General features: G+C 38.0%; 1 protein-coding gene across 5 annotated transcripts in view; it reads left to right on the top strand.

Moving 5' to 3' along the window:
* The window catches only part of MCTP1 (multiple C2 and transmembrane domain containing 1), a 252,740-nt gene that overhangs the window by 221,684 nt on the left and 10,526 nt on the right, over positions 1 to 20,530 (top strand). For 3 of the 5 annotated variants that reach the window (XM_052700793.1, XM_052700794.1, XM_052700798.1), the window contains one exon: positions 17,692 to 17,754. The exons of the other annotated variants lie outside the window; for them this stretch is intronic. In XM_052700793.1, the coding sequence (XP_052556753.1) occupies positions 17,692 to 17,754 (63 nt within the window). The remainder of the gene's footprint in view (positions 1 to 17,691; positions 17,755 to 20,530) is intronic. 5 annotated transcript variants of the gene reach the window in all.

The raw sequence follows: 20,530 nt of genomic DNA, 5'->3' as shown, positions 1-20,530 counted from the left end.
CATCTTGGCCAAGAGGTAACAGCCTTGTTTTCAAGGCAAGATACATTCATAAAACATCTCCTGCATTTTTTACCATGACTAGATCACGAAGAATAGGTAACTCCACTATAGCAGATTGTATCCTATAAAAGATAAGATTGCAGTTTATTGTAGTCGTAGTCAGTTCCTATAAAATAAATAGTGGAAAAACAATAAAGGAACAGGTAGCGAGTGAAGTAAAAAGAGAAAATTCCAAAATGTAACATATAAGTACATTGGTTAAGCTGCAGTTTTATTCCACCATTAGAGTGATGCATTCATGAAACATACAAACACCAACTGTAAATACTGAAATGTTAAAGAGTTTCCATTCAAACTGTAACGGCATATGAAACTGCAGTCCCCTGAAAACTTTGCTAGATTGTCAGTACTTAGGAAACAAACCTAGAAGTGATCAGTCTGAAAAAGCAGCAAAAATCAGTGTAGTTTGTTTTAGCTCAGTTTAATTATTCACAGAGAGGCAGTGGTAGAGATTGTGATGTTTGTATCATGGTTCTATGAAGTTGCATGAAGGAGGGATGATAGGTTGGCTTTTTCAGCGCATAAACTGGAATATCAGCTGATTCTATTTTCTAATCTTTCGGTCATCCTACCTCTGAGCTTGCCATAGCCTGGATGTACCTTATATCACATGGACCTTTCATATAGGCACTTCCCCCAAAATCAATTTCATTCTACTCAGGAAAGGGCATCAAATAGACTTCGTGATCGGAGTATGCACCTTTGCCAGCACATGACTGAAAGCCACCTTACAAATTGAGTTTTAGCAAGATCAGGCTGTTTCTCTCAGTGCATTCTTGCAATGCTATCAAAATTAGTGGAGTAAAACAAATTAATGAGATCAGAATCTGAGATTTGTCTTTGGTGCCCAAGGTGTGTGAAATTGTCTCTGGAGGACTGTGAGTCTGCGTAAACTATTTAATGAATTACACTGATCCATACATGTGGGTTTTTTTCACCTGTGACAGGTATAGTGTGGGTAATGTTCTTCATGTATTAAGTAATCCAAGTATAATTCAATAAATTATTAAATCAAATGAAGACCATGTCTTAATTATGTTAGCTGTTTCAGAATGTGACATAATTTTGTCCTACGTTTTTCCTCTAGCCTTAATATTACTCCTTAACATAACTAAGCCAATTTGAAGGGTTTGAAACTAGGCAAAGGTTTGATTTTACCGAGTTGCTCAAAAGATGTCTGTATGAAATGAGGTGTAAGAAAAGCATCTGTATGGTCTTCTCAGTGACTCAGGAAAGAGTCACTGCTGAGCCAAGCTTTGTCTTCATGCAGGTTGCTTGCATCAGAAGCAGCGTTGCCAGCAGGAACAGGGCAGTGATTGTCCCCCTGTACTCAGCTCTGGTGAGGCCGCACCTCGAGTGCTGTGTCCAGTTTTGGGCCCCTCACTGCAAGAAAGACATTGAGGCCCTGAAGCGGGTTCAAAGAAGGGCAGCAAAGCTGGTGAGGGATCTGGAGCACAGGGCTTGTGAGGAGCGGCTGAAGGAGCTGGGGTTGTTCAGCCTGGAGAAGAGGAGGCTCAGGTGAGACCTCATTGCTCTCTATAACTTCCTGAAGGGAGTTGTAGTGAGCTGGGGGTCGGCCTCTTCTCTTGTGTAACTGGTGATAGGACTAGAGGGAATGGCTTCAAGCTGCTCCAGGGGAGATTTAGGCTGGACATTAGGAAATACTACTTCTCTGTAAGAGTGGTCAGGCAGTGGAATGGGCTGCCCAGGGAGGTGGTGGAGTCACTGACCCTGGAGGTGTTCAAGGAACGATTGGATTTTGTGTTGAGGGATATGGGTTAGTGAGAGCTATTGGTGATAGTGGATGGTTGGACTGGATGGTCTTGTAGGTCTTTTCCAATCTTGGTGATTTTGTGATTCTGTGATTCTGTTGTTTGGCTCCTTAGCTGCAAAGGCATTCATTTGTAATATGGAGGGAGAACAGGCCATTTCTCATTTTCTAACATATTTTTTTAATGTATTTTTCCATGCAGACTCATGAGATGAAGGTTTAGGCCACTGTCACAAACCACATACAACTGCAGGCAAGCCTGTCTACCTCCTATACATGAGTATTTGTCAGCCCCTTGGATACTTCATTAAGTTTACTCATAGTCTTCTACTTTATCAAAGACCAGCTTTAAATGGCTGTTTTAGAGAGACGCTTCTTGAACTTGTTCTGCAGCCAAATGTATTGTCCATGATATGAACAGGTCTTCATCCAAGTCTCACAGAGGGCAGAGATGGTAATGGGTAAGACACCAATTTGGAAGCCTGGTAGAAGAGTGAGATGGTTTGAGATGTGTTAGTGTGAATGCGGTGTGGACCCTGTCCCTGGTAGTGGGATAAGTGCCTGACACAGCATACATGAGTGTAAATTATGAAATGGCAGAACATGGTGATGCCCAGCAATGTGTCTCCCTGCAAAATGGATAGCATGTCAGAGTCCATGTTTTCAGATGTGATTTGCAGCTGGAGGGAGGTTGCACACAGCACAATTGAAAATTTGCATTTATACAACACAGCTGAAAATCTACCTTTAAAGCCAGTCAGTGATTTTTGTTTCACTGCAATGCTTGTGAGAAAAATGGCAATGTGAGCTACAAAAATTTGGAAGGACAGTTGATCACATATTGCAGACAGATATAGTATTCTGGGAAAACAAATCACAGACTTTTGCAAATAATATGAATGTATTTTGTGTGCGGTTTGAAATATGAATGAGTCAGTGGATTCTACATTGTTTTCTTAATGTCGATGTGTGGATCAGTGAAGGATGTGCTGGATTAATCATCCAGGAAATATAATCCTGGCAAAATAAAACAGGCATCCTTGTCCCAAAGAATTTAAGTGCAAACCTTCTCCCAGATGTGTGTGGTATGGAAGGACAAAGTTGGCTGTGTGCAGCACAGCTCAGAGGCGGAATGCAGTGCAATAGGGAGCAGTCTGTGGCAGAGAAACAGGTAAATTGGATGTAAATAAAGCTTGTGGACAAATGGAGCATGTAATTGGCTTTATTCTTTCTTTTACTTTTGCAGATATAGATGTTATGCATTTACTGATTCCTACTGTAAAAGATGCAAATGTATTGCAGTTTAGCAGAACAGATGATTATCTAAATGAATTGCTGTGGCCATCTACTTTAGAGACCATCAGATATGTTTCCATTCAGAAAGGGGTAATGTTTTTCATCCATTCCAGAAGATGCACATGGACATATAGCTCCTGGTGACAGACTTTACATGTCTGGAGACTTTCCCATTGGAGTTCTTCTACTAGGTGTCTTCTGCTCTACTGCCTTGCAGTATATTTGTGTTTTGGAGAAAAAAAAAAAGCATATTTGAGTACTAGCAGGTCAGACAGCTTCTCTGAAGAAGAAGGCTTCTGTCCTTTGTTCCGTCCTGCATCTCTTTCTCTCTTTTTGAGGGATAGAGAATAAAGCAACCCGTTGGTGCTTTGTTTCTGTAGCTTCTTCGTTTTGGTGTTGAGATCAGTTGTGCTCGCAGTTCAGTGTAATAAAGCTTGTCAACCAATTCTTTAAACTTGGGGTCTTTCCATTAAAACAGCTCTGTAGATTTCAAAGAGTTAGTGTAGGGAAGAATATATTGCTTTTTCAGTGTGAAAAAAATACATTTTTCTGTTGAAATCTACCCTCCAGAACCATGGCTAGCAGAGGCTTGAAAATAGGCTGGCAGATAGATGACTATAATGTGAAGGATGAGACTTTCCTGATTCCTGTGAAACTGCGTCTCTGTATGGGCTGTTTAGGGGCATGTTGGGAGAATCTAGATTCCTTAGAGCATCCCTCGGGTGGACCAGCCCCGCCACGGCTGCAGTGGCCTGGCCTGGTGTTGAATCTCACTGGGCCCAGTGTGGCCTAACTGCTGGACGTGTTTCTTGTTTTGATTCCCCAACATTTCTTTGAAGACACGTGCTCAGGTGTGAACCTTGTGGGAGCAGCTCTGCATGAAGAGCCTTCAGCAGCAGGAGCTAGGACAGGAAGAAGGAAATGTGACAACACAAAAAAAACAAAACACAGACAACATGAGGCAGAGAGAGGCCATCAGGCCTCAAGCAGGTGCACACTGGGGAGCAAAGCCTGGTTGCATGGGCATGTCCAGAGCCAGCCTCAAATGTCAATTAGCCTAATCGTGGAGTGGTTGGCATTACTGTCTCTCTAATGTTTTGAATATAGCCTTTACTGTACCGTTTGGACAGAGTTGAAAATTAGAATTTATGGCATATGGAAAAGTAGTAAATGGTTGTTTTATGACCTCTGGCTTAGTATTAAGTGTGACTTAAGGACTGGAGTGGTATCTGTGTTATCTGCACTTTCAAAAATATATGTTTGACTTGTTTGGGAACAGATGAGGTAATACGATAGGTTAAAATACAACTGTAGCAGTCTGATAATACAGTGTTATTGATTGTCTAGCTGAGTAACTACACCAGGTACTCGGTTTGCTCGTCACTGTGCTTAGTGCCTGGGGTAGTTGAGCTAGTTACTTTTCCACTGAGTTGACCTCAAAGTCTCCCACTCTTTCAGTCAGACTCCTCAGATTTCATACGCTGACAATTCCTTTCCTTTTCTAATGGGCTATAGTAAAAAAAATGCGTCACCTTTTGCACCATATAATACTAAATCAGATCAGAGTTCATGCACAATTATGTCAGTGGAAATCTAATATTACAGACCTGCTTATCTTGAGATAGCACATGGTAAAATAAACTTGCACAACTGACAGACTTGCTTGATTCTACAGATAACTTATTTGTAAGTAATTGAGCTGAAGAATGCTTCTGGATTATTTCCACACATTTCAGAAAGTATATAAGATAAATTGCTAATAAATATTACAATGTATTGTCTTCTTCCTTTTTGCTCCTGCTTCCTTTCGCTTTTTATGTTTTGTTATTCTGCTTGAGTGCTAAAGTAACAAAATCCAAGATGGGAAAAACGGGTTTTGCGTTAGTGAACTGTTATTGTTCTGAAGGCTAACAAGCTTAGAAAAGAAAAATGGACACTGTTCATTAATGTAATGTAACAGATACCTAATGGCATCTAAGTAGCAGAGAAATCTGAGGAAAAAAGTGTTTTGTCAAACTAAAGTTACTGCTTTCTGTTTTTCTTTAACACTTTTCAAAAAGTCAAAACACCATCTAACGCTTTCTTTTAATCAGAAATAGTAATTTAAGATCAGTTGCTCAGTAGATGTGATTTTTTGGTATTTTATACTAAAAATGTTTCAATTCCCCTTGCCTTCAGCATACATAGCTGTGTTTTGTTATTTCTTTAATGTATGGTATTAGCAATAGTTTAAATTCAGCTATCAAAAAGATCTTTGTTGGTCTTCAATTATTGCTTGGTTAAGATTTTAATTATCAGTAGGGATGGAATAAGAAGAAATCCTTCAGTGTACTTTCTCTGCTGCTGTGTAGGAGGTTGATTTCTCGCTGGGTTGTTTAAAACTTTGCGGGTGAATTGGAAATATGTGCATCAAAACATGCATGCATTCATGATTATTCTGAGAAGAGCCTGCTCTGCTCCTTTCCACTCTCAAAGAACAAATGCTGCCTCAATATTTCAGATCAGTATGTAGCATTTAGTGAAGATCAAGAAACAGTTTACTCAGCTATTTATTCTTAAGTATAATATACACACATGCATTTTGATAGAGGAATGGTTGGTATAGTAATAGTTGTGGTTTCTGGACAGTCTGGTTAAAAGCTATGATTTTATCATCTGTTTGAGGAAAGCTTAAAGATGTATTATCAAAAATTACTTTATATAATGTAGCCCAAGAGCCATGTTATTACTAGATAATTTCTTAAAACATTGATTATACTGAGCAGTCCTTCACCCTCATCTTACTCAGATTATATTGATTCGTAAGAGAGTATGTTCTAACACTCTCTTTGCTTTTTTTGTTATTGTTTAAATTTTATGCTGAATTTTGAAGCCTTACAGCATAAATATGGAACTGGCATTTCCTGTCAGTGTTGATGTGTTCTTTTCCCAAGTGGAATATTGTCTGTTTATTTAAAAATGGGCTTGAAGTGTTCAAAACACAGCTGCATATGTGTTTTTTTGTTGTTGGTTTGCAAAGGTTTGTTGGTTTGTTGGTTTGCCATTGCAAACCAATGCCTGCAGACCATGGAGAGGAACTATAACAGGTTACCAGTAATTGTATTCAAACAAGGTTGCAGTTGCTTTTCAAAATAATCTCATCAGAAATGTAATTACTGGTGCTTGAGGGAAGAAACTCGAGGCACCAAGTTAACTAAGGCCCCTTGGGCTGTCTTTGACTGTTCTCTTTACGTGACTCTTCATGCTCTGAAATTCAAGCATTTCAGTTCCTTTGGTTTCAGGTCTGCTGTTGCAGAAATGGATTGTGCTTAGAGGAACTGAGAGGTTTTAGGTGATAGCTCAAAGGGAAGGGTTTGCAAGCTCTCCCTTTGACAAACAAAGAAACTATAAATCACAAAATTCGGTCATGCAAAGTGACTTTCTAACCCACAGATTCAAGGCCTCCCACAAAAAAATAAAAATAAAAAATTCCCTGATAAGTATCTTTTCTAGTTATCTAACTGTGGCTTTCTCTACTGGTATAGTCAAAGAACAGTGTGACCCCTCTTGGTAGCTTACAGGAAGAGTTATACAAGGAAAGCCCAACATGTACTGTATTTCCAAATTGTCATTTTGAAAAGGAGCTCAGATGTCACCTCAGAGAGGCAGAATCTATTGAGTTTTAAAGTTTTTTTGGGGGAAAAAGTTTAGTATTGTCCTCTCAGGCCATTAGTAAGGGTTACTGGAAGTACCTCAAGTGCATAGGAACATTTTGCAAAGGTTTTTCTTTGTTCTCTTTTTAATTCCAAGATGTTTAGAATGTGGTTTCAGATTGTTAACATTTGGAAGACTATACACGTGTCCTGAGCTTGACTAAAGAGAGTAAGGTCTCTTATCTTTCTGTTAAGCATTTCTTCTCCTACCTGTCTCCAGGTGTTGACTAAGCATACTGTGAGACTCCAGGGAGGGGGAAAACCTGTGAATTTCTATTATTTTTGTTCATTTCTGTGATTCATGAGAAGTATTAATCATTTTAACAAAATTATTGTTTAATAAGGAGCAGGACTGTATAGAAACCATTTAAGAAAATATGGGGTAAGGAGTCAGATGAAAATATGGAGGGAAGGGAGGGAGAAGAAGAGAAGGAACATGGTGTAGTCCATTGTGTTTCACTTAGTGAGCACAGTGAAGAATTCACTAGCAAATTGTCAGATACTAGAGCTCTGTATTTGTGAAGCATTTTAAAAGTACAGATGTGATTTGAGCAAACCATGTCTAAGAAAATAAGCACAAAGCAACCTGGAACTTGTGGTCAAGTGAATATAGTTCTGTACTAAAGGGATTATTTTTGTCCCACAAATTCACAAAACAGTTTGAAGTTCAGAAATGCTAAGTGATCTGTGTTCACAAATTATTTGGGAAGAAAAAATGTTTGTGTATCTTTGTGAGAATATTTGATGATCAAAGGTTATGACAAACTTGTAATGAAAATGAAAAAAAAGAGAAGAATTTGACAGTACCTGATTACAAGGACCATTAGGACTTTTTATGCAAAGAGGTAAGGAGAGCAAAAAAGGGTTCACATTCAGAAGGTAAAAAGCTTAATGAGAATAAGAGATTTCCACAACTTGAAAAAAGGAAAGAATGGCAGGGAAAAAATATATCCAGGGTACACGAGGAAGGAATTAGAATGAATGGTTTAAAGTCTATCAGATATCAGGCATTCATTAGAAAAGGTTTCAGCAACCAGAACCAGCACTTAATAACTAAGCACGAAGCATTTCTAAAGACTGTTTTGGGGTAATGCATGAAAGTAATCCTTACACTGTGAAGGGCATTATCTAATGATCTTACTGTTTCAATAACATTTACTTTCCAACAATCATGGCAAATAAAGAGAGCAGTGAAAGATACATGTGTGTTATAAACTGAAGAGGAAATTGATTTTGATAATTACCATTGTTCTAATATTCTATTCTCTGTAAATGACAGAGCAGATTTGAAGAAAAAAGTGGCCAAAGAGGCACTTTTATTCTCACATTCGGACGGAGAAACTCAGAGGGTACTGTGGACCACTGACATCAGTCAGTATCACGTATGCCCATTGCCATCATTGTAAAATTGAGGATTTTTTCAGTTTAGAGCCTCAGACTATTTATAGATCACAAGATTTACCATTCATGTTTACTGTCCCAATTGCCACTCTCAGAATTCTGATAAAAATCTCTAGTACCGTTTGAAAGCATGTGCTAACTATTTTTGATCAAAACGATTCCCAGTGTCAGTATCAGGATTTGAACATCCAGGATGGCTTCTATACCTCCTGTTAATTTCTTAGGAAGAGAAAGGAAGGAGGCCTGGGAAGTGAGTTGGAAGAGTTCATTTTCACAATCTGAACACGAATAATGTTCAGAATATATTATGTTTTCTTTTAAAAAGGTACTGAATAGTAAAATTAGAGTCTGAAATCTGTGGGATTGGACCCTACAGAAAATTAAAGTCTCTGAGTTCTTATTTCAATATTCCCTTTCTTGAAACTTTTTTTAGTAAAGTCATTTACAGTGACAAGGTCTGTAATTTCTTCCCACAAGTCAAAAAGAGTTTCTTTCCTCAAGGATGAAATGAAACAGAAAGAAATAGTATAAAAGTTATGCTCCTCTAATATCCTGCTTTTCCTTCTCCATCATTTATATATAAAGAGGCTAGCCAAGTACAAGGGACACTACAGCATAACTCTACTACCTCATTGTGCAGTGTTATTCCATCCCTTTTGAGATGTTGATACAATCCAGTCATCATGCGTTTCTTCTGAGTCAGTAAAATGCCTTACTTCAGAGCTATATCCTAACCAGAGGATGTAAGGACAATTGTGATTTGCAGAAGGGTAGCCCTGGCACAAGATTATAAAGCCACATACATTAGCCAGGTTACATTCTGTTAGCACTTTGACAGGCTTTTATACTACCAAATTATTTATTTTCTTCCTTCTCCCCCCTTTTATCTATGTACAATTCTTCTGCTACTCAAGGAGGAAATTGGAGCTGTACTTAGATATGCTAAATTGCCTTCACTTTAAACTATAAATAATATGTAGCATTTAGTTACCACTACTGTTTTACAGATTTAGATCTCTCTTTAAACCACTTAAATGGTGGTAGAGTTTTTTAAAATGTTTTTTGGGAGTAACATTTATAGTAACAGTAAGGAAAATTAAGTGCTGGATGAGATTGAAATATAGTTTCCTGATAATATTTCAGATTAATAATTTGGGTCTTTCCCCTAATGATAATAATATTCCTTCTATTTACTATACTTCTAATTTTCTCTGTAATATTGGGGAAGATGGTGGAAGGAAAGCTCAGCACAACACCTTGATTAGATTCAGCAAACATATTCAGACACATAAATAGCACATAAAGAAGGTGAAAAAAGAAAAAAAAAGAACATGTGGAAGACTATTAAATAGTAGCCTCTTGCCATTCAGCAGATCTCATCCCTCTTAAAGCTGGATGCAAGCAGTAAGGTCATTTTTTAATAAGCTCTCACGGAGTTAACTAGATCAATCTATGCCTGTGACAGGGGGGCAGTAGGCCCCTGGGCCTCCCCAGCCCCACGCAATGGGAAGGGAAAGGAAAAAGACATAGGAAGATGGGAGTTGGACTCAAGGAAGGAAAAAAAAACAGTGGCAACAATCTATGGAGGAAAACTTATTTTACTCACTATGATATCGGAATGCAAGATAACACAATATAATACAATATAATTGAAATTGAGACTAATAAATCAAATAAGATAGGAGAGAGAGAGTTCCTGAGACCAAGTCAAACCTGAAAAGCTTGGAACGGCCAGGAAAGCACCCTCCAGCCCCCACTGCCAGGCAGTAAGAGACTGCCCCACCAGGATTGGCCAGATCCCGTGACTGCTGTAATGTGTAGGAATAGGCAACCGGAACGGGAGCATTAACATTTTAACTCCTAATGCACTATGTGATGTGATGATGTGAAATACTGGAAATCAAAAATCACAAAACCATGGTGACATGCAGTGCTCTACAAAATCATACACAATGTTGTGTTTGTGCATTTGCAAAATACAGCTTAGAACAGAACAAAGAACCAGGTTAGGGAAGTCAGTAAAATTCATGTGTATGAAAGGCAAAAAATAACAATCAGCATCTGTGAAGAAGGTAGCTGCCTTTTTATGCTACTTTCTTGAGAGATAGTACCTATCTAGTACTAACTTCACTGTTTTAACTAGGCTTGCTTTGTTCTCTTGCATGCTCGGAGGTCATTGTTAATGTGGCTCTCCATTACTTTTTATTCATCCACCTTCTCTGGTGAAACTAATGGGCTTTCCAGCCCTGCCTAAAGGTAGGCTCCTATGCTGGGAGTGCTGGACACAGCAGGCTCTCCTACAAGGTCCCCTTGCCCTTTCTATGGCAAGTAACAAAAAAGCCTTAGTAACGATGGTCATTAATTATTAATGTCATTGACATCGTCACTTATTAATATTAATAATCCTGCTAATAAAGAGCTCAGTCCCTCTCCCTGCAGTGTGGAGCAACCTCAAACAAACCCATGGAAGGGCACGCGATCAGATGTGTCATCTCCAGTTGCCACAATAGCTTCCTTGTATTCCCTTTGCGTTAGCATAACTTGCAGGGGCATTTCACAGGTGCTTACAGGCGCTGAGGAGAAGTGCTTTGCACCTTACACACTTCTGTGTTCCCCTCTTTTTCGTTAAGCCTTGTTAGTGAATTCCCTCCATTTTTCTCCCATGTAACACAATGTTAATATTTTCCACTGCATTCATTAGTATTTCCCACTGCACAGGAATCAAAAACACTACAATACAAAGGAATGAAATATCTGGGCTGAGTCCAAACAGCACGATGTGTGAAAGAGCTGTAAGTTCTGAATGCTGGCTTCCTCAGAGCTGCTGGGGGTTGTGGTGGGAGTACAGCTCCATTCAGGGGATAAAGAAGAATTTCCTACTGAATTTTTGGGGCACTACTGACTGGTAAGAGCTGATTTCTAAGCTCAGGAAGTAAAAAGTAAGCAAGCTCTAAGGAAACTGCTGCTGTGTTTTTATACACAAAGCAGAAATTCTCAGGTGATTTTTAGCTCTAATTTTTGTAATTGGAAAAAAAAATGATTATTTATTCTTCTCGGATGGGAAAAGGAGAATTTGAAGGAGTTTTGTTTGTTTGTTTGTTTGTTTTTCCTTCTAGATGTCAGAGCTGTGGCTGAAAAGCATTTGCATGACTGTTCAGGTTTTGGAAGTTCTGTTATCACTGTTCATAGAAACTGAAAAAGCAGGAGAGTTTTTGTTCATATCTGTGCAGTCCTTTTCAGAAAGCAGCAGACATTATTTCTAAGTATTTGTTCTCGGATACAGTGTCAGCACCTCCATAGTTCCGTCCATCTATTACTTCTATTTATATTACAAATTTGAGATTTTTAACAAAGGTACAGAATTTCAGTAATAAACAGATTTCAGCTCTGTGTGCATACTACATACTTAATTTTCATGATGACTTTTACCCTCCATTCAAAGTCTATAAGAGTTCAATCGGAGGTTTTAACTGTATTGTATTTTTGTCTAAAATGATGTGTAGTTGTTCTACCAGATATGCTGATAATCCTCTTCATAGGAAAATGTCTGTATAATTCTGCTGTTAGTTTCATTAAGCTCTTCCTATTAATGTTGCTTCAGCAGTGAGTTCCACCAGTAAATTTTGTGTTGTATGAATAGAAAATTTACTTGTGTCAGTTCACCTCTGCTGCTTATCAAGTTCACAGAACATTTCTCACTATTGCCTTATGGGAATAATTAAGAGTCCCAATTTCCTTTCTCTAAACCATTCATTGCTTTGAATATCTTGACTGCTTTCATTCAACTTCTGCATAAATTAAAATGTAACAGTACTTTATGTTGCTTACTGTCTTATTTTTCTTCAATGAATTCTTATGATTTCAATAGCTTCTCTCTGATTTTTTTCTGGATCTGATTTTCTGGCTTTGATTGGTTTGTTTGTTTTTTTGTTATTGTTTGTTTGGGTTTTTTTGTTTGTTTGTTTTTGTTTCAGAATCTGAATTCAGTGCTTCAGCTGAGATTATCTCATCATGTTATATAATGGGATTAGGTAAAGTTAAATCATTAGTGTCAGTGATCCATTTAAGTTGGTTATATTCCTTGGAAATTTGACATTATCTCCATAAGTAATCCTGTCACCTGTAAAGTTGGCAGTTCAACTTTCCTTCCTTTTCATGTGAATTAATAAATATATTAAATAACACCAGGTCTGGTATCAAATTTTATGATAGTTCACTATTAATTTTGAAATATGTATGCTCTTTTACCTCTTTCTCCTGGCTTCAATATCCTATTTCTCTTAAGAGCCCTTTGAAAGATTTCTTTTGAAAACATTGTAAATTATTATTTGCTTTTCTAGAATTGATTGCAGTGTTTTTACATTCTGTAAAGTTTGAAGAAATCAGTCACAAATAATTTTAAAGCTTCAGACAGCTCTGTGTATGGTACTTGAAGAACGACCTGTGTGGGGACTTAGAATTTAAGCCTTACTCCTTATTTCCTGCATCTGCATTACTTGTGGAAGAGCTTGCAGAGGTTTTCACAGGGACTGTAACAGACAGTCTGCTTCAAATCAGGAGTGTTAGTAAAAGAAATTGTAGAATGAATCAGCAAATGAGCACTGTCAAATTATGGGAGACTGAGTAGTGTTTGCCCAGAGGCTCTGAAGGAACTTTGGTTAAAATGGTTTAACTACTCACAGCAGTGGTTAAAGCTTTTGTGGGTTCAGAATGAGAACAGACAGGCTCATGGAAGGAAAAGCCATAAAGAACTGCTAAGGAAGAAGGAGCTGTCCAGTAAACCACAATTCTCCCTGTGCCTGAAAACCATCCGGGGTTGTCTGAGTGTCTGCTTGACCTCAGCTTGCTTTTGAGTGTGGGTATCCACTGCTGACTGCTCTGCAACAGAGAGTGCAAGCAGTCCACCCACGTGTTTAATTTCAAATAACTTTAGTGTAGTCTGGGTAATCCAAAACAAAAGAGACACTTTACAGAAGCTGTTTTAGTCCAGTGCAGGTGCTTGTTGTCATCTGTTTGCTAACTGATATGCCACAAAGCCTAAATACCTGAAGTGCTTGGGTTTTTAATTTCAAACTGTCAGGATGGAATAGTGTCAAGTTTTTTTCTGCAGGAGTGACATCTACTCTGTTTCTTGTTTTCTTTGGAAAAAGTTGAATGCAGTATATCCTCCCAGCCAGTTATTTCAATGATGATAGAAATTTCACAGCTCTTCTCCCTGTTTACTTATTATATCCATGCCCCGGATATAACAATGAGTGCAGATCTAGGATAAATAATGAAATCTATGGAAAGCAGCACACATGAGAAAAAATACATTATACAGCAGCAGCTTTATTCCCTGCTGCTGTTGGATTGGGTACTCATCTTGCAACCAGGGCTGAAAAGCATTTAAACTTTGTTTACTAGACAGTGAATGATTCTGAAACTGCTGAAAGTTGAAGATGAAAACTGTTGTTGAATTCTTGCAATCGTGCATTTGACTAGTGATTGTTTCTTCTGTGAGTGGTACTAAAGCGAAGAGTTAAAGGGTTCTTTTGGAGGCCTAATTAGTCTTCTCTGCTGGAAAGTACTATGGGAATAAAATGGGTTATTCTGAACAAACTGTGCCTTTATATGGATCATGCACAATCTAACGCAGTTACTTAGATGGCAAAGGCAGAATCAGGGAAGCAGGTGATGATGGCATCATACATCCTCCTCCGGTCAGCTGGTGCCAGCAAAGCTTTGAAGTTGATGTCATCCTCCATGGATTTCTGGCATCTGTGAAAATGTCAGGAAAAGATCAGGGATTTTGGAGGGAGATGCTCTCCAATTGTCTTTTCAGTGTTTTGTTTTCTCTCTCAAAAGGAAGCCCATGTTGAAAAGGATCTGATTCCAACAGGAGTGCATCATGTTTTGAAAGCCAATTTAGCATTTTTCGCATGCTAAATGCTGCTGAGTGCCCCTTTTGCTCACATACCCATTTGTTTGCTTAATATTTCATATGCACTCTAAAATGTTAAACTGCAATGATTTGTAGGTTTGCTGTCATGCTTATTATTCCCAGCAGGTTTCCTAGCCCTTCTCCTCCTAGGATTTTGTGTATCTGTGGATCTTGGCACTTCTTAGGTTCCAAACACAGAGCATGCAAGCAGGAGACAACAAGGAAAAAAATGTTGTCTGAGGAAATACACGAGTTAGAGTGACTAGTTAAAGTACTTCTTTTATTTGTTTCTCTAAGAAAGCTCATAAATTCCATTAAACACTGATTTTTCATTTTCTGTAAATTAGATATCTCAGCTTTTTTTCCTGCTTTGTTTGTAAGATTTAGTGTAAACAGCATAATTTGTGATCCAGTATAGCTTCTATGTCATGAGTACTCAGTGGTCATGTTAATATTGCCTGAGGACTAGCAAACTTCCATGTTTCAGGTCATTTATTTTATTCAGTTATCATTCTAGCATTACATTAATCATCTAAATGTTGTATTTAATTTTAACAGTAGTTTGCTTTCCTTTTTCTCCCTACAGTATCCCTATTCAATATCTTTTCAAATAAGCATTATTGATTTCTCAAAAGTAAATTCATGTAAGTTGGCGAAAGACAAGCTAGTAGCTTTGAATAGTAGGTCTTTTATTGTAAATTAACAATTGTATACATACAGTATACATACAATTTTTGGTTTGGCTACAAAAGTTAGTTTTATTGGAAAAAGAAAAAAAAAAAGATACTTATGTGAAGATTTGCCTTTGAGCGACTCTTTTGCTTTCTGCACTGTAATCTACAGCACAGTACCAGAAATGAAAGCCTTCAGAACATTTACATAAATTTTCAGAGTACAATTTACTGTGGTCCAGCATAAATATGTGCTTTTTTTTCCGAGACATTATGTATGCTGGAGCTTATTTCAAATTCATGTAGAACAGAGTATTGTCATGCTTAGACATTAAAATAACATTGTAACAAATTACCCTACACTGTGATTTTGCATATTCATGGAGCCATGCAACCTTCGTTAGATGGCTCAGATTTAAATCTCTTCCAAATTTTCAGTAGTTCCAAGTAAACAAAGAGGGATTTCTTTCATTTCAATGAAATAAGCAGATACTGAGAAAAGGAGCAGTGAAGTCTTATCAGGCTTCTCTCTGGATTTTCTTCCAAAACAGTATGGAATTTGTGGTTCACACATCTCTCCTTGCCCACTATATGCCTGGAATATTTGCAGGGAACTCTTCCAGATGCCGCTCTTTTCTTCCTTTTTATACTGTGGGATTCAGACTCAAATGACTTCCAAGGAGATTTTCTTTAAACATTCAACTCCTATGAATAATGTTGCTTAAATCTCATATATTAGTATTTTCATCTTGACTGCTGCAGATTCATGTCCTGAGTGCAAGTTTTTGGATATCCTACTCTGGCTTATCTGAATGTGAGGCATTTTTCTCGTCTGCATCCAATTCCTTAAGAAAAGCATTTTGGAACTGGAAAGCCAAAAGTGAGAAAAATGATCAGTTGAGATTAATACATAGAAGATGTGGGAAAAGCAAAACTAATCAAGAAAAACGACTGATACAACAAGCACTTGTTTAAGGCTAACCAACAAATGTCCAGCCAGTCCCTAACAACAGCAGCTCTGTTAAACTCCACCCCCACTTCTTCAGCCCACTGCCGTGGAATTTTCATTGGATCTGTTCGAGCTGTTTTAGTTGCATTCCCTCCCAGGCTCTTGTCCATCCACAACAAGCCCCCAGATCTGCAGTGCTGTGGGTGGATGTCTGCAGCAGGCCTACTGGTGGGAGATGGCTGTCCCACTGAAACAGGAAGGAGCCCACAAAAGGGGGAAAGCAGCCACCTGTGGTAGGCAGCATCAGCTGTATAGAGTCAGAGTGAGATCTTTGTGCTATATTTATATTATTTTTAATTCTGCAGCATCTGTAGCCCCTATTAGTGCCCCTTCTGGCACTGCCTCTTGCAGATCTGGGGAGAGTCCTTGGGGTTACTAGCCCTCCCCTTAGCAGGGAAGCAGGGCCCCTTGGGCAAGCAATTTCTCTGTATGTATATATATTTTCCATACCCAGGAGGCATGGAGGCTTTCCCAGGGAGAATGTGAACCTAAAGTGACTGGTAGATTCTCATCATTGCAATGCTTGACACTACCATGACTTAATTTGTTAAGATTCATACCAAACTCAAGCCAAGGTAGGCACACTGTTGACTGACGTTGTTTAATTTATCACCATAATTAAAGGCATTAGCCAAAAAGTTATAATGCAATGCAAACTCATGATTTTGTTTCATCCCACTGCATTGAAATGGCAAATCAATTAATATGGAGCTCTTCTGCATTCATGTACCTGTTTTATCTGGAGTGTTGCTGTCACTGTACTAAAATGTTCAGTAAAGGAAAGACCAGGAAGGACCAGAATTAGGCAATACTATGCAATGCAGACAGGCAAAAAGGAAAAATAAAAAGCATTGGCAAAAAAAATCTTCATTTGAACTATATTGTCAGTTGCCATTTTTTTTCTACTTCACAGAAAGCTTGTAATACCACCTTTTCCCCAGAGTTAGTACTCTTCCTCATTACTTTTTTAAAATTATGTATTTATGTTCTTGTACTGCAGCTGTTCGTTATATACATAAAGAGCCTAATTCTTTAGATAGGTGGTAGTGCCAGAAAGTCACAGAAGGTTCAAAATGATTTTTATCAACTCCTACTGTATGTTTGAGAAAGAACAGATTGTTGTAATATTCATGCTCATAGTCATGGCGTCTTCTTAAGCAGTGAACTGTCAGTGTTTTCATCCACATGTTTATGTGGTTTCTATTGTGCCTGCTTTATGCTGTTTAAAATATTGAATGCTCAGTATGTAATAACATTTTATTGCTTCTTTCCTTAATAATCATGACCACAGATACCATTTATCTCTGTGAAACCTACTCTTTTAATAACGATGTAGTTTTCTCTGTATTTTAGAAGTCCTCAGTCTAATTTCCGTTTGCTCATCAGCAGTTATTTTCAAATCTGTTATCTATGTATTGTTCTCTACAGTAAAATTCACGTGTAAAGACCTAAGCTAGCAGGTAGTACTTACAGATGAAATATGTATCGTTTGTAAACAGCAGATCTGCTTTTTACAAATACACTGAATGTGCACTAACAAGTACTGAGGTCAGAACTAAGTCCTCAGTTTTAAAGCTTAATTCTAATGGCCTAAGATAACCCTAAGATATGATGTCCATGTTAAATTCTGCCAGCACTGTGGAAAGCCCTCTCTGACTGTTCTCTTTCAGAATGGTTTCAAAACTATCTAGGCTTTTTTATTTTGTTATTGGTGCTAAGAGGAGAACAGATGCCGGGACCTGACATACAGTCAATCAGTATTTAAAGTAACTAATGGTGTATGATCTGAAGAGTTATAAGATGGCTTAGTGAAGGGTGGGATCTTATAAATTGCTAAGCTCCCATTGAAGGATTTTAATCTCTTCAAGAGTCTTCCCAGAAGTGACAAGATAACATGGTTATTGTACTCCACATGTGGCATCCTTCAAGAGGTAAGAATGGTTAAAACAACCCGATCCCCTCTATTCATTACAGACATAATGGAGGAGGCCTGTTTCAGGTCACCTGGTGTATCTTTCCAGGTCCTACACAACATACAGCTGTACCTCATAATCCTACTTGCAAATATGCTTGAATATGACAGTATCGTCAAGGTTGCTTGCCCTCTTTCCATTTCCCTGATAAAAAGATAAGATAATGACTTACACCCGTATCCTTCACCATGTCTGAGACCTTTTAATAGCAGTTCGGAAGACCTGGAGGAGATCAAATGCCTCCAGAAACGGATTAATGTAGGCTTGCTGTCTTCCTAGTGGCTTTCCCAGAAAAAAGAGGTTAGAGCCTAGGAGGTGACTGGTGAGGCCATTAATCCCCACTCACAGTTTTTTGAGCAGCAACCAGGCCTTGGTCTGTATTCAGCAGCTGCTGTCTCCATGCCCTCTGCAGGAAGTACTGATGAATCCTGCATAGTGCTTTTTCTACCAACATTCTGGACCTACTGCTCAGGTCTGCCAGATACTGCAGCCCTACACATGGCTTGCACTCTGAGAGATGATGTGCATGCATACAGATAGGGCAGATCTGCTTTGGAGACCAATTGTTAGTTGAAGTAAACTGCAGAGATCCTCTCAAAGTATTCCTACACTATTCAAGTAATTGAGATTTACAGATTTTTTTACTAGCAGCCAAAGAACGATTAGAGTGATTCCTCGCTGACCTCACTGTCACCAATGATTTTGTAGCCCCAGGTAAGTGACACAAGCAAAGAATAGCGTGCATCTCCTTGTGGCCAAGTGACAAGACCATAACACTTTCTTAGAACACAGTGTGTGAATATTTAGGTCCCAGCCAGTAATGGCATGATGTCCTTTCTGTGTTCCAATCACTCTGGTTTTGTCTCAGTCACTTTGGTTCTTATAGCAGCACTTTATCATACACACTTGGGCAACAAGGAGTATTTTTGGAAGACCCTTTCTGAGATCATCAGCTCAAAATTTCAAAATTTACCCATATTCTGGATGAAACGCTCAGATTTTTGTATGATTTTTGTTTTTATGACCATGCCTTTCTCTCCAACATCTCAGTTTATTAATAGGACAATTGCCTAACGTAAGCTTCAACGTAGCAGTTCATTAGCAAGACAGTTATCTACCAGAAGGCATTCAGATCTTTATTCTCTGTCCTAAAAATATCTCTTATCACTTAAAGCTCTTCTTTTTTCCCACTTCTTTCAATTCCATTAACTTTAGCAAAGTTCACTTTTGATTCTGAGTTATTTATTTCTTCTGCTTTAACTTTCTTTTGGGATGTTTGTTTTGTAAATGAACTTCAGCCTAGAGGAGAGAGGCATTTGGGCTTAGAGGTGTAATCCTTTCCTAAATCACCCTGTTTTATCATGGGGAAAGAAGTACAGTGCACTAAATAAAAAAATTCGGAGACAGCATGCACTGTACTTGGATTTTGATGTGAATCAGCTCCATACAATCTAGAGCAAGTCATTTACGTTGTTTTGCTTCACTGAATAAAAAATACAAGCATTAAATATTATTATTGGCCAAGCAGTATATCAATATGTAATGTACATATTACTGCAAAGTGGGAAGAGGACTTGATTTCAAGTTTTTTCTTTGTGTTCATTCCCTTTTGTAAATTCCAGTGAGACTGTCAACATCAATTTGACATTGCTTTCACAATTTATAGTTAAAGACATCCCCTAGCAAACATCTTGCTTTTCAAATACCTTAAGCCTTCTGCAGGCAAACAAAGCAGAGAAATTAAATAGCAATAAAGCTGTTGATAGCTTTTTATAATAAATATTATCTTCTATTTAAATGGCAATTATTTCTAGAAACTTGGCAATTGTAGCCATACAAATGATGACATTGATTCCAGTCACAGCCCATCTTTCTTTGCAAAGGGAATATCAGTAGTGTTTGAAAAATGGATTATTAAGAACCTTGGTTTGCTCATGGTGGCTCATAAGTTGTATTTGCTAACACAGCTTCTTGCTTGAAGAAAGTAAGTGTAGCCTTTCCCTAACCCAGATTATTTTCTCCACAAATCTTTGGAGAAAGAAATAAAAAACAGCTAATAGTTGTAGGGCATGTGGAATCAGTTTCAGTAAAGCTGAGCCCTCATCCTTCTGACCGCCTCCACTTTCCTGTGCTGTTTCGTCCTTCCTTAGAATATGTCAGCAAATTTTCTGTAAGTTCAGGAAGTGCAGGGGATGGAAATAGTGACTCTTCTTTCTGTCTCTTTCTTTTTTGTTGTTGCTCTTCTGTGTGTGTGTGTGTGCTTTTGTTAATGGAATTATTTAAAGCAGATGTATTGTCAAAAAAAAGTGCAAGTTTGTCTTGTAAAATATTTTTAAAGAAAAATAGCCTCAGGATTTCTTAAAGCTATCCCTCTTGGGTTCTGGAGATGTCACAAAGGGTTCTGTTTTTTGTTATATTTACATAATTCTTTTCTCACACAATTGAATTATAAATCAAGATAACTGAGCAAAATTCATGTATTTACACTGAAGAGAACAAAGCTTATATATATTTAAAAAGCAGAAGGATATCTACGATTTCTGTATGAAATATTGCCTACTTCTGCTGGAATAGTAAACAGATTATTTTCATGTTTCTCCTGTACTGGAAGTATAAGTTTTACATGAATGAATAGAAGAGTCTTTTCTGTTCATAAATTAACTGCTCATGTTCATAAATTAGATATATTCTGCACCTCTTCAGAAGCTGTATATCTGAGGATGATATACAGTGA

This window comes from Tympanuchus pallidicinctus, unplaced genomic scaffold, assembly GCF_026119805.1.
Source record: "Tympanuchus pallidicinctus isolate F22 unplaced genomic scaffold, pur_lepc_1.0 scaffold4, whole genome shotgun sequence".
Lineage (NCBI taxonomy): Eukaryota > Metazoa > Chordata > Aves > Galliformes > Phasianidae > Tympanuchus > Tympanuchus pallidicinctus.
The sequence above is the reverse complement of the archived record's forward strand: the minus strand, read 5'-3'. Positions and strand labels throughout refer to the sequence as shown.